This window comes from Corylus avellana, chromosome ca2 (assembly GCF_901000735.1).
Source record: "Corylus avellana chromosome ca2, CavTom2PMs-1.0".
Lineage (NCBI taxonomy): Eukaryota > Viridiplantae > Streptophyta > Magnoliopsida > Fagales > Betulaceae > Corylus > Corylus avellana.
In genome coordinates this window covers 39952815-39967701 of record NC_081542.1, presented here as the reverse complement: position 1 = coordinate 39967701, position 14887 = coordinate 39952815, and the positions used below count along the sequence as shown (strand labels likewise).

At 34.7% G+C, this 14887-nt stretch overlaps 1 protein-coding gene across 1 annotated transcript; it reads left to right on the top strand.

The window, feature by feature from the left end:
• The first annotated feature begins 4342 nt into the window (after positions 1 to 4342).
• Positions 4343 to 10265, top strand: LOC132171701 (protein IQ-DOMAIN 9-like). Its single transcript, XM_059583090.1, has 6 exons — positions 4343 to 4520; positions 5143 to 5261; positions 6215 to 6352; positions 8691 to 8918; positions 9482 to 9595; positions 9664 to 10265. Exons 2-6 carry the CDS (start codon positions 5181 to 5183, stop codon positions 10012 to 10014), a joined length of 912 nt encoding a protein of 303 aa, XP_059439073.1. The 5' UTR covers positions 4343 to 4520; positions 5143 to 5180; the 3' UTR covers positions 10015 to 10265.
• Positions 10266 to 14887: the final 4622 nt, after the last annotated feature.

The following is a 14887-nucleotide window of genomic DNA, read 5'->3' as shown; positions in this document are numbered from 1 at the left end:
ATTTCAACTAAAAATATTTTACACCAAAATAAACAGGGCCTAAATTTCCCAACAATTTAGGAATGACTACGTACGTTTAATTGATTAAGCAGTAATGTATACTTTTCTGGTGATTAAACCTATAACTTCAAATTAATATTTTATTTTTGTACAAATTTATCCTTCTTTTTTCTCCTCTCAATTTCTTAATTTTTTGGGTTTGGGAGAGTGAAAGCAAACAGGGGGCATGAGGAGGGTAGATGGTAAATTTTGGGCCTTGATAGTCTTAGCCATGCATGGACTTTTCTCATTGATTATGGGCCAGATGTTGATCAAACACTGGGCGCCTCTGCCTCATGTGTTACGTACGTAATTAAGCTTTGGAAATGATCAAGGTCGAAAGTGAAAGGGCCAACACTTTTCTAGGCTGCCATAATTGGCTTAATGTTTTCTACAAATTAAACGTGAGAATTTGTATAACTTTCACATCTTATATATGTCGTATATATCACGTTATAAGAATGAAGACAAGGCTGAAGATCTAGAAGCACAACTTGATCTGTCTGACGATTTTATGTCCTGCCCTAATGATAGCATCTGAGCAGTATGAACAGAGGTTGTTGGGGGGGTATTTTCCTTTCCTTCTCCTTATTCAGTACTATTCCTGAGAGAAGTTATCATATCATATGACCTTTATTCAATGTAAGCTGACACGCAGCCATGGAGTGAACATTAATTTTCTACCTTTTTTTTTTATCATCTAGTTATCATCATATACCATATATATAAAGAAACAAATTAATAAATACAAAACAAATGATATTGAGAAATTTGGAACATATAAAAACTTTAGTTCGTCTAATAAGATTTTTCTTTCTTAACATAAGAAGATTTTTGTCCAAAAAAATTTCATACCATTGTTTGAAAAAGAGAGTGGCTCGACCCCCCTTATGACCAAAAGTGTTAGAGATGATTTAGCCATCCTTAGAGACGTTGTTTTCTCTAAAGAACAGAGAGGGAAGGATTTGGTGTTCAATGCCAATGGCTTATTCTTCCCAAATTGTGTCCTCCTTGTCAAGCAATAGTCGATCCACAGCCTTAAGTTGAATGGCTCATGCTTCCCAGCTACGAAAAAGTCGATGCTACTCATAGCCGTTGCAGTGTTGCTTCTTCAACCTCACAGAGAAAAAGCTTCACATGATCAAGAACGTGTTCGAGGGGTTACTTGATGCTTGGTGAGTGGGCTTGTCTCACCGGTGGGTGGTGCTTTTGGATGAAGAAACAAACCCACATTAATTTGTTTAATCCCTTCTCCAATGCTACGATTGATCTCCCAGCTTTTATCAGTGAATTCAAACTAGGTGCCCCTAAAGGCTAAAGCCTACATACGGGTGTATTTGGCATTGTAATTTTATAGATAAAATGTACCATTTTAAACCAAATCGCAAATCATTGAAATATAAAAGCATTTGGCAGGGCCGGGAGCCAAGGTGTGACTTGGGCCCCCATCTTCCACTTTTGTTTTTTTTTTGTTTTTTTATAGGGGCTTTTTTGTCTTATTAAAATTTTGGATTAATTATCTTTTTAATACTTAGGTTTTCATGTTTTTATTTTTTCTCACCTAGGTTTCAATTCGTATCACATATAGTACCTGACTTATATGTAAATATCAATTTAGTATCTCTATTAGTTAAACTAATGGACTGCAATGGGGTTGGTTTTGACTACCCCCAACAGCCTGTCTGTGAGTGGTTCGACCACCCCATGGCCTTTTGAGGGTGGCCAAAGGCCTTTGGGGGTGGTTTCGGCCACCCCTTTTTGGCCATTAGGAGTAGTTGAACCACCCCCAAAGGCATTATGAGTGGTTCGCACGACCACCAGATGGGCCGCATGGGGCGGCCGAAACCACTTGCATGGCAGTCCATTAGTTTGGTTGACGGAATGGAGACAGAGATACTAAATTGGTATTTACCCATAAATCAGGTATCATCTATGATACGAATTGAAACCTAAGTAGGAAAAATAAAACCGTGAAATCCTAAGTACTAAAAATGTAATTAACCCTAAAAGGTTTTTAAGGTCGATCTTTTTATATTTTTGCAAGACAAAAAGGGTATATTATAATTTTTTTTGATAGTTTAGAGGGACATTGATATAATTTTTAGTTTGAGAGGACAATTCAAATTGAGTATCAATTTGACGAGGCACACATATTTTTCTCAAACAAAAAACGCTTTTCAATTCATATTGCATTCTTGTTTAGTCACTATTTCGAAAACATTTTTACACATGTTTCTCGTAGTCATCAACAAATAATTCAAAATTCAAAGCATATTTCAAAATAAAAACACTTTTCAAATCTAGATTTCATTAAAAACATTTTAACTTTTATATCAAATCAAAATATTTTCTTCACACTTAAAAAACACTTTCTAAAAATCGTTATCAAACATCTATTTTTGTCTCTACGTTACCAAACGGCCAATACAATCAACAGTCGTCTCTCATAAGGATTGGTCAACTTCTTTTGGTTGGTCCATCTTACCCGTTTTCTTTATTGAAATTGCATGTCAATTGAAAATGCTCAACAAATTCTTATGATAGGACCGGACCAGGTGGTTAAGCGGACTCCTCTTATGGGTGATTAGATAACATCACACTATATCATGCATGTACATTCACAATATGGTCAATTATGGATAAAATTTTGAAAAAAATTATATTTAGATGTTAAGTTTTCATTTGATTTGGATTTAGTCATTTGGTTTTTAATTTCAAGAATAAAATCCTTAAGGCTCTGTTTGGGAAGAGCCTTGAAGTTTTTTTTTTTAATTAATTAATTACTTAATTTATTATTATTATTATTTTATTTTAGTAGCAACAATTGATTGATGTAAAAAAAAGAAAAGAAAAGTAAAAGTATGAAAAAGTGAAAAATGTACCCTTTTTTTTATTTTTTTTATTTAAATAGTAGTAAAAAGTAATTAATGTGATGTAAAAAGTATGAATATTAGGAATTGATTTTTTTTTTTTTTTTGATGAATAGAGATCGGCTCTTACCAAAATATAGCCTTAGGTTTTGCCCAAGTTTTAAACTGGTCATTCTATCACTTTGTCGTCAAAGTTAACAGTTTTTCATTTGCCACGTGTGTCATTTGACACGCCAAAATCCATATTAGCACCCAATATCAATGCTGGTGTCAAAATTAACTGTTTTCCTTCTAATGCTATAAATCCAAAAGATTAGGATGACGAAAAATATGGTTTTTATTTATTTTTCTTTGTTCTTTGTTTTTTTTTTTTCTTTTTTTTGTATGGAAGATCGACTTGACACATTGATATTAGTGTTTTTTTTTTTTTTTTTTACATGTTTACACACAAGGAAGGCCGCTGGCGTGTTAATTGAGACACATGCGACATATGACATCATTAATTTTCCGTCAAATAAACCCAATGACTAAATTCAACTCAAATAAAAAACTTAGGGACTACATATGATTTTTCCCTAAAAATTTTCATGCCGGGGTAAATTATAAGGACTTTTTTAGAAAAAAAAAAAAAATAGTTAATTTGTGGGATCCATCTTATAAGACATTAAATTTTTGAATTTTTCAAACTTTTGAAGGGCTTAAGCCCCAATTTTAAATGAAAATCAATTATTAAAAATAAAAAATAAAAGAAAATCAATTATTAAAAATTAAAAAAGAAAATGATCACAAAAAAAATGTGCTTTTACTCAAAAATTTATTAGAAATTTTCTCTTTTTTACTTCGAACCAAAACTGCAAACTCAACAACAGGATTCCGTAACTCAGTTGGTTAGAGCGTTGCTCTTAGGAGAGATTGAGAGAGGGTGGCGATTTCGGTCCTCGCTCGCCCAGAGCACCTTGGACATATTGCCCTACTTCCAGTAACCAACAAAATTACAAGAATTATTTTTGGTACAATCAATGATGAGAATTTCCCTTTGGAGAAATATATGTTTTTGTTAAAAATGGTAAAAATCCAAATAAGAAAGGCAGCCCATCACCATCAAGCATTATCTCCGTTTGTTCTGCTGTCGCTGTAGCCACCCTTTGATGAAGTCTTGACCTTTTAAACAAAAGAAAAAAAAACCCACAACAACTACGCCTCTGACCACACAACACAACATTCACGCCCACATGAGTTGTAGCGTTGGTTGAGCCCTTTGATTGAGGAGAGAGAGAGAGAGACAGAGAGCCAGACAGAACAACAAACAGGAGAGAGTGAGAGACAGAGAGAGAGAGAAAAAGACAGAGATTTTTATCATTTATTAATACTATGATATTATTTTGCTTAACATCTTTCGAGGGTAAATAGAATTTAAATAAAAATAAAGAAAGAAACAAAAGCTGGTGTTGGGCCATGGAGATCCACATTGCTTACCCACCTTTTATTCTTTTCTCGGGCTTTGCTTCTCCTTTACTACTACTAATACTATTGTCAACACCTTTTTGTTTCAAGATCTTGAGCGCCCATTTTCCCAAAGAGTGTATTGGACCTTTTGGAGCTTCTTCTCTGGTACGTCATGCTTACTCAGATACTCTCTTGTTTTGCTCGTGTTTCTTGCTTTCAGTTCTGGGATGAAAAATGGGGATACCCAGTTGATGTTTGGGAGGGATGGGATGGGGTGGGATCTGGAAGTTGATTGTAAGATAATTACAAGTACTATTGCAGATTGTTTTGGAAACCAGTTGTTATTTTCTATGATTAGATTGTTGGACTGTGGTTTCTCTATGATACTATTGACTGTTCCTTCTGTTTTTATTTGTTTTTTTCTTGAAGTTTTGATGAGTATATGACAATGTATTGATGATTCATGGACTTAATGGCTTAATTAGTGATCAATTGGTGAAGGGTATCTTGCATGTTATTATGAAATTATGATACTTTTTCTTTGATTCGAATTTACTTAATAATGCAATTTTAGTTCTTTTTATATTGCTCTGTATTTGTGACTTGGGTTGCTATTGTTTTATTATAACAAGATGTGGCAAGCCTCATAAATTTTATGGAGACTGTCTGGTTGGTTGCTGAGAACTCTAGGAAAAAAGAAACTGAAAATTGTAAACTCTAATACTTGATATGTTTGATGTGTTCTTAATGCTGATTTTGATTAGATCTACATTGGAATTACTTTCAGGGTTATGTTAAGTTGGACACAGATTCTTAATAGCAGGGATGGGTTCTGGACAATGGTTTAAGACGATAATCAGGTTAAAGAAAGCAAAAGTTGGCAGTTCAAAACAAGTGAAGGTGAAGGTATAGAGCCTATCAATTGCAAAATATTTCTAAATTTGGTTTGGCCCAGCTCTGTATTTCCTTACTTCAAATGAGTATCCAAACTGTCAATTTTACCTGCTTGTCATTGCTTATTGTAAACCAAAAATATATATTAATCCCTTGAATGTCCTCATGATTTGTTATCTTCATACTAATTTGCAGTCCCATTGGATCAAATTGTTTTGGAAACCATTTGTTATTTTCTATGATTAGATGGTTGGAATGAGATTTCCCTATGATACTATTGATTGTTCCTTGTGTTTTTATTTGTTTTTCTTGAAGTTTCTCTATGATACTAAGCTTTGGAAATGAGTCAAATCTCATTTCTAGGTCGAAAGTGAAAGGGCCAACACTTTTCTAGGCGTTGAGAAACCGTGCTATTGGCTTAATTTTTTCTACAACTATCATGTTTTTCTTCCACCTTGGATTAACATAGGTTTCAACTTCACTAGTTTGTTATCTTCACACTAATTTGCAGTCCCTTTGGATAATTGCATTGGCTCCTATCAATTACAGACTCAGAATTGAAACCAAGGAGCTGTTATTACTGAATTATGTTCTATTACTTGAAGATTGAAGAGGGAATTTAGTTAGGAACTTGGGAAACATGAATAGATTTTGTCAAGCTTTGGGATTTATTTCTTATCTTATTAATGGTCCTGTTATCATTTGTCATCCAGTACATGCTGGAAGGTATAACTCCATCTGCCATTGGCATGATATATGTGAAGGATGTTTAATGTTGCTTTTCATGAACAGAATTCTCTTACATAATAATAAAAGTCAATGACATTATGAATCAACTGGTAATATTACTATGAACTATAATGGGTTTGCTTTATTTATTTTTTTATTTATCATGTATTTGATATCTCCAGTCTGAAGTTAATGTATAGTTGCTTATTCTCATCGTTTCTAACACTTTGTTACAGGGATCCTCAGCTTCTGCAAAATCAAATGCCTTAAAATCGAAGAATCGTACTTGGAAAGAGTCTTCTGGTTTTGCCAATGGCATGCCAGTTGAGGATATTGCTGCAACACGGATTCAAACTGCATTCAGGGCGTACAAGGTATGTCGTGTTATAGACTGCACGGACTGAAGTCCTAAATATATAGGTCTAAGATTAGTTGGTTATTGTGGCGCGCCATCCTTTGTATGTATGTATGTATTTTTTTTTTTCCCTTTTTTTCATCTATTTTTCATTTTTCCTTCTTTTGGTGCCAATCTACAAGCACTTCTGTTGGTTGATTTGCATTTCTCAAGAGGAACTGATACTCGGATTTTCAGTCACACGGGCACACTGCAATATTTATACAACATTTTGCAAAGAGCATATCCATCTGATTATAATATCCATTTAACATCATGCATTGACAAGAATGGGTTTTTGATTTAGTCAGTGATGGAAGAATGGGTTTTGATTTAGTCAGTGATGGATAACAGTAGGAGATCCAAGTAAAACAAAGGGCATCATTTGGAGGTGATGTAGGACTGACAGCAAATCTGATGTAAGATAGCACATGTCCATGTGCTTACCTTTATTCGGTAAAGCTTAGTGAAAATTTTTAGGTTTGAAGTTTTAGATGATGGGGGAAAAAAAAAAAAAAAAGTAGTAGAAGCCTTTTGACTTAAATTGGGCTTGAAAAGTGATTTTTTAAAGAGTTTTAAGAATTGCAGGGCTTTTCCTTGGCAGCAGGAATTTTAGGGGAATTAGGGTTTGTGGTGGAAACGGCTGGAAAAATATACTAGGTTCAGGTTTAATTATCGAGTAACAATGAGTATGTTTTAAAGATCAAAATAAGCGAGAAAAGGAAGGAATCAGATCAGACTTGAGGATATTGAACAGTAACGGGAACTATAGTGGATCTGGTTTTATGGGTTTTGGAGACTAATCAAAGGTAGGTTCTATTAAGGTTTTAATTGGGTTCTAAGGGTGAGAAATCAAAGTCTAGTTGCAAGATTTCAAGTTGCTGGAAATTAAAGAGCAAGAAGAAGAAGAAGAAAACAATGATCTAGGTATCATGCATAACTTTCCTAAGCATTACACTTAGGGTTCCTTCGCATCACACCTTAAAGTAGTATCGCATCGCATGAATCTTTAAATCAATCTTTGCTGAAAATTTTCATAGAACACATTATTCATTGAACATAAAAACTATTATATATATATATATATATATATATATATGGAAAATGCTAGGTACTCTCCCGATATTCTTTTGGCGTTCTCCTGGTCCTAGGTAGATATTAATGTCTAAACCTAAGATCTCTTTTTGGGTTTTGACTATTAAGCCTAACTAAGACCCACAATTTTTTTATAATTAACTTGTAAAACCCACAAATGAAATTCCAATAACATAATGAAACCCAAATAAGACCCAAGGGACAAAAGTACAGCCTGTGTCTATAAATCCATAATTCTCGAAATAACCCTGACTCTTAAAATAAAGTATATATGAACCTCTCGTATTACGAGCCATTTTGATTTTAAAACTCGATTTTTTATTTTTTGAACTATAGGTCCCCGGTTCTCAATTTTTTTTTTTTTTTTTTAAAGTCTTAAGAAGGTATAACTAGAAAGAAAAAAAGTTTTCGTTTCAAAATTTGATGAAATTCCTAACAGAAGTCTTTGATTTAAAACAAGTCAAACTCTGGTTTTAAAGTCAAAAATAAAAAAACTTGAGTTCTCACATAAAGAAACTCTAACTAAGACTCAATTGCTGCAAATGTAACTATCAACAGCATTGATTAGACCCTACATCAAATTTAGACCATATTTTTAAATGATTTTGGTATTTAAACTTCCTTTTCCGGGAGATTTTAGCTGCCTGCATGGTCTTAAATCCTTAGTTAGGTAGTGATGTGGGACAAAAACACTTGGGAAGAAAGTTTGAGGAAAGAGAATAAAATTCCTGCCAGATGGAAGGCATTGCATGAAAGCACCATAGTTTAAGCACATTACCCTCAGGTGTCTTTAGTCCCTGTTATATGAGGGTAAAGTGCTGTTTGTTTTTCTAATTTGACATTTTTGCCCTGTTAACTGTAGTTACAGATGTTATATGAACCTTGAAGGATTTACTCGTTTCCCTTCTAGTAACAGAAATTTTAATTGATCTCTGCTGTATAATTGGCGACAATTCTATTCTACTACTGCTTAGTTCTAAATTATACGGTTAGCAGTTGGCCAATGTATAGTCACTAGGCAAATAAGAACCCTACATTTCCTTCTTAGGTGGCTAACTCATCAAATCCTCAAAGAGTTATAGACTTAATACTGTAAGAGGGACAGTGTAGTCATTCATTGCCAATTTGTTGATGTCATGAAGAAGAATTATTTTTGTTTTACTGGTTCTTATGGTTCAATGATTTAGTTTCACATCTTTCTGATTTATTTTGACCTCTTGCAGGCTAGGAAAACCTTACGTCGTTTGAAAGGTATAGTAAGGCTACAGACCCTGACCCAAAATTATCCTGTTAAGAGGCAAGCTACAACAACATTGAGCCATCTTCACTCGTGGAGCAAAATACAAGCCCAGATAAGAGCTCGCAGACTGTGTATGGTGACAGAAGGTCGGCTTAGACAGAAGAAACTAGAGAATCAACTAAAACTTGAGGCAAAGCTTCATGACCTAGAGGTTAGACCACCTGCTCCCATGTGTGAGGACTTGCATGACATGAACCTATCAATAATAGTGCCAAATTATCTATCGACTACATGGCATCTCTTTCCTTTAATATTATGAAGGGATGTCTGGATTCCTTGTTCTCTGTCTGTTTCTGAAAGTAAAATTTCAGAGTTGTTAGACGGGGTTGCATCCAGGGAGTTCTTGGTCCTTTAGAACTTAACATTCCTCAGGATAGCAATACTGAGATTCTTGATCCTTTATGCCATTGGTGCTTTCTTGAAAAAAAGAAAAAAAAAAAAAAACAAAGGGAAAAGAAAAGGAAAAGATTAAGATTTAAAGTATGATTTTTTTTTTTCTTGGTAACTAGTCTATAATTCATTCTTCAGCGTGTCATTTGGGGAAAAATTACCCTGAGGCGTACGTTTCCTTTTTCGATTTGAAGATCAGAGGCTTGAGGACATCCATTTTGCTGATTGTTGCTACAAGCCTACACCCCTTGTGTCTTCCAATTAAAAATATTTAATAGATGGACCTCTTTTAATCCAATTAACTCACTCTCAATGGATAACCAGGTGGAATGGTGTGGTGGCTCTGAAACGATGGACGAAATTCTTGCAAGGATACATCAGAGAGAAGATGCAGCTGTTAAGCGGGAGCGAACTATGGCCTATGCCTTTTCTCATCAGGTATGTCATTCTCATTGCTTTGGCTCACAGAATCCATTTGGAATGAATACTAATTACATGATTTGCAGTGGAGAGCCAACTCTAGTCAGGGTTATGGTAATTATGAACTTAGTAAAACTAATTGGGGTTGGAGCTGGTTGGAACGTTGGATTGCTGCGCGCCCATGGGAAAGCCGTGTCCCCCCCAAGTCTATTAGCCCAAAGAAACCCCAGAGTACACAGTCTAGCAAGGTTGGTAGAAATGTAAGTCCATTGACACCTAAAACATCTGTTTCAGTCAAACCTCCTTCGGCTAATGGGAGGGGAATCACAAAGGTGGCCCGGAGATTGTCTTATCCGGCTGCCGAAAAACCTGCTGCAAAAGAAGGGAGCATTAAAGCTGAAGAGGCAAGCAATAAGAAAGAACAGTTGGTATCGTAGCGCAGATGGAAATGTGAGGGAAACCCCATTTTTTATTTATGTGCTTCTATCTGATTTTTTTGCATAGTGGAGTGGCTTGGTAGTAATATGCTTTGGCCTGCGGTACAGAATAACTGGAAAGACCTGGATATGGGACTGACCTAGCCATTGTTTCCTCCTTACACTTCTTATTATTATTTTTTTTCCCTATAATGTATAGATTCAAAGGAAGACAATATATTATTTCTGGTGTAGATATCTGTTGGTGATGATTTGGAAAGGCTGGTAATTGTTATTTCTATTGTTTGTTCTCTTCCATATGTCTTTGCCAGTGTGCTGAGATGGCTCATGCAGCTGCAGGCCTTAACATATGTAAGTAACATTTTACCATATTCCCATCCCCTTGTTTATAAGGTCCACACTTCCTTCACATAGCAGTAAAAATTATCATCCGATCCAATATTCAATGGTGATTCTTTCAAAATTCAATGGTGATTTTCATTGCCATGTTAGTGTAAACTTGGAAGTGCATGTGCATTATCATGTTATTAATTATACTACAAAAGAAATTTATCCCTAATACCCCTCTTTAGAATGCATTACATATTGTGAATCTCAAGGAACATTATACCTTCATTCTTTCGAAAAGGACGAAGGAAAATAGTGATAAATCTTTGAATAAGGCAATGATTGTGAAGTTCTTGAGCATAGTGGTTTATAAGGTCCCATTTCACAGATGCAACTCAGACTGAGAATGGACATAAATATTCCAAAATCTGTGTTGAGAACATTACAATGGGAGGAAAACTTAAGCATGTGACGCCACAAAAAGTTATTCTCACGTTGAGTAGGTGGATTATTAAGGTGTTTATAGATGCTAAGTTCCACATTGATTTCTGACTATGTGAGAATGAGCTTTACAAGTAATTTTAGAGAGCTTCAATTGTAACTTGACTAGTTCTTTTAAAGTGGTAGTATAAATGTAGCTAGCATTTTTTTTTTTTTTTTTTTTTTGAATGCATTGCATTGTGTGGGCTCTAAAAAGAATGTTAAAGATTTGAGTCAAAGAAACTGTAACACCCCAAAAATTAGTTAGTACTACATTGGGCAGATGTGGCTAGCGTTTTCGTGAACATTACATAAGATTTGTTTGGTCTTGTGATTTCGCACTATTAAAACGACAAATTATGATTTTAACAAACACTTAGTTGTGTTTTTATAAAATTACGTTTTCATTAATTGCTTTTTGAAATTGCTATTTTTCAAAATACATGATTTGAAACCATTAAATCAAACTGACTTCACATTGGACCGATAATCAAATCTAACGTTCATGGGATTATTGAAATTCACGAAGGATTACAAGTCTTTCAAATGAAACGTATTTTCCTATGATTGGGTTAAGCTTATCACCTTTATTTTTTCTTCTACCTGAGCAATACAAATGAAAAGGAAAAGGGAAGCGGTAAGTTTATGATTATTATTATTATTATTATTATTATTATTATTTAACTTCACAAATGGCTTTGGAACTTCGATGCGTTTTGAGAAAATTTCTCAAAGTTCAGAAACTCTTAATTTCACCCCCTCGAACTTTTAATTTAATGCAATCTACATCCATATGTTAGGATTTAGTGTTAAACAAACAATAAAATTGACGAAATGATTTTTATACACCTAGAACTTTTATAAAATTCTAAATTTGCCCTTAATTTCACATTTAAAAAACGTTGAGGGTAATTTGGTACTTTTTATAGCCTCATTTAGGATTTAACGCCAAATCCTAACGAATTAGGTAGATTGCATCAAATTAGAAGTTGAATGGGTGAAATTGAAAGTTTGAACTTTGGGGAGTCTTTCTCAAACCGCTTGGAAGTTCATGAGGCCTTTGTGAAGTTAACTTCCTCCTCCTCCTACCAATTTTTTTTTTTTTTTTTTTTTTTTTTTTTTTTGTAATTGGATAAATTTATGACTTGATAGTAGGGATGTTGATAGTTTGAAAAAAATAAATAATAAATAATAAATAATCAACCTTTGTCATTGACCAGCGTGTAGGCTGTATCCTTGTATGAATTCTGTTTAAGGGAAAACCAGATTCAAAATTAGGCCATGTGGTTCCATTGGGGGCTTCCTAGCGGCTATGGAGCAGGATAATTAGGTGTCAGAAAAGGATGAAAAAAAAGTAGAAGAAACGATAGACTATTTTATTTGGACATAACTATAACTATATTTATTCAAAAATAATCGATGACAAAAAGAGCTTAAACACTAAAAACTGCATTAACTCTCTTAGCGCATATTTGAGATTGCGTTTGAAAGGTCTAAAAGTGCTTTTAATACTCAAAAAGTGCGTTTGAAGAAAAAAAGTATTCGTTTAGTAAAAAAATTAAAAGCGCTTTTAATGGTTCAAAAAGCTTAAAAATAGCTAAAAAACACTTTTGACAAAAGCTTTAAAATGAAGTTTTTTCCAAAAAATCTTTTTTGACTTAAAAATTTTATTTTTCAAACGCAATCCCAAATAAACTCTTAAACCCGGTTGATAATAAGTTGAGGTATTGTTGGATTGACTATTGGCATGATTATAATAATACTTACTCGAAGATAACCAATAACAAGAAGAACTTAAAAAGTAAAAACTGCATTCACTCCCTTAAACCCAGTTGATAATTAAGTTGAATTATTGCAGATTTTGTTGCCGTAAAAGCACACGTAATAAATTCCACCAGATTTTCTTGGCTTGTAAAGCAGATTTGCTGTAAACCCAAGATCTTGAATTTATACCAACAAGTCTTTAAGTATTAATTCCTTGGAGCACCTGCACCGTCACGTTAAGCAAACTGCAAACATACGCTACAGCCACACAGTTTCCAGCTGCAGCACAACCCAAAACACAATGGCGAAAATTTCATCTGAATTCGCTTTCTGGGTCATCTTTTTGGTCATCACATCTGGTGAGCCCTCTCTCTCTCTCTCTCTCTCATATAACTGTTGCATGAGTTGAGAAATGTAACACTATTGATCAGCAGGCGTGCCATTCCGGAGGGTGCCAGCAGCTGAAGCAAGGGGGCCATTTCGGTGTCCCCGCATGATCGACTGCAACAGTGTGTGCCAAGGATTCCCCAACTGCTGCGTTGACGGCCTATGCATTTGCGCCGCTTGCAATTACACTTCTCCGCCCAACGGGAAATAAATTAATATTGCGAAGTAGTTTTTCCCTCCACTGTGAACAAGTTGATTAAATAAAAGTAGCATTTAACGTGGAGTTCAAACAATTCTGAATGTTTTATCGATGCTCTTAATTTACTGTAACCAATTAGGAGAATAGAAGGGACCAAATGAAAGGGTAATATTTACACCATCTCGTTATTGACAAGCACAAGATAAAAGGAATTCATGCGCTGTACGTAGTTGATGAATTGCCCAAAAGAGCTTTAATCCATAAAAATGGGATCCAACTTGAATCTGCTTGAAATGGCTTGTTCTCGTGCTCGAATTGAGGCTCTACAGTAAGGTAGGGGGCATTTATTGATCAGTTGAAATGCTTTTTGTTTTTGGGGTCAAACTGCCACCATGCTAAGGGGGCTGAAGTTAGTGACTGGAGGAAACTCAGAGAGGGTATGAATTGAGCAGCACGAATTCTCTTCGGTTAGGACTCCGACCAAAAAGGAAAAAGCACAAAAAGGGATTCGGGTTGATTCCTCACTTTTAGTTTGTTGTGAATCTAGTGGTTTGCTTGTGGAAGGCAACACTAACCGCAGGGTTAATTCTTGGAATCATAGACCAAAAAAGATCCATATTGGATCGGAATTATATATACATATAGTCGATACAACTGATTGCAAACCATACGCCAACTGCAAATGCCTATTATGAAAAGGAGATTGATAGAGTCGTAGAGGTAAGCTTGGAGAGTTATTGGGTGTGCTACTGCGGATGCCTCCGATGCTTCGTTGGAGCATCATCAATGAGCTCTCTAAAGTTTAACTAAAAAATCTACTTTTGTTATATTATCTAACTACTTTTTACAAGCGCCAAATATAAAGCGCTCTAAAAATTTCTCTACTTTAACTAAATATTAGTTTTATTGATTGTTAGTTGGTTGAAACTTTTGCCGCTCACTGTCTGCTTGCTCTCTAAATATTTGTCTACTTTAACTAAAGATCAAGCTCTCTATATATTATCTTTTGCCACTCGCTATCGGCCTTGTATTTATGGGAGGGAAACATAAATGCCCTTTGCCCCTTGACGCCCTTCAATTGTCACCCTTGTCTTTTACTGGACGACATGGCGGGAGGTAATTCTCTATTATATGTCTTCTATTATTTAGAGGTGAGCAGATTAACCGTTTACTGCTTACCAATCGCCACCAAACTGTTACCAATCGACAACTGACTTCCAATGGTCAGTAGGCGGAATAACAATACTATTTTGATATCGGTTCAATTGGTAGACGAGATATATATATATATATATTTTCGTTGGTAAACCGACAATTAATTGACTTAATTGATTTTTCAAGTGAATTTTAAATTTATTTGGTAGGTTTCTCTATTATGTTCATCTAACTGATTTGTGGTTGTCCTTTTGGTCTGTATTCCAGAAATTTACTTTTTCTTTTCATTTATAAAGCACATGCTTTACTGATTCTATAGTTACAAGGAACTTGATAAATCTTAACATAAAAACTTGTAACCGAAAACACATTAACCGACTTAACCGAACACACATTAACCAACTGACAAATTAGTTGAAAGAGTCGAAACTAACTTATATACCAATTATCCCCTAATTCTCATATTTGACTTAGCTAACATGTCAGGTGTTGGATCATGGATCAGCCATATTAGGCCCAACAAAACAATCATTCAGCCCATATTACAAGCTCGGTTATTTA

Coding starts and splice junctions, on each gene's coding strand:
- LOC132171701 (XM_059583090.1), top strand. CDS start 5,181: ATGGGTTCTGGACAATGGTTTAAGACGATAATCAGGTTAAAGAAAGCA. Junction 5,262..6,214: donor CAAAACAAGTGAAGGTGAAG/GTATAGAGCCTA, acceptor ACTTTGTTACAG/GGATCCTCAGCTTCTGCAAA. Junction 6,353..8,690: donor CTGCATTCAGGGCGTACAAG/GTATGTCGTGTT, acceptor GACCTCTTGCAG/GCTAGGAAAACCTTACGTCG.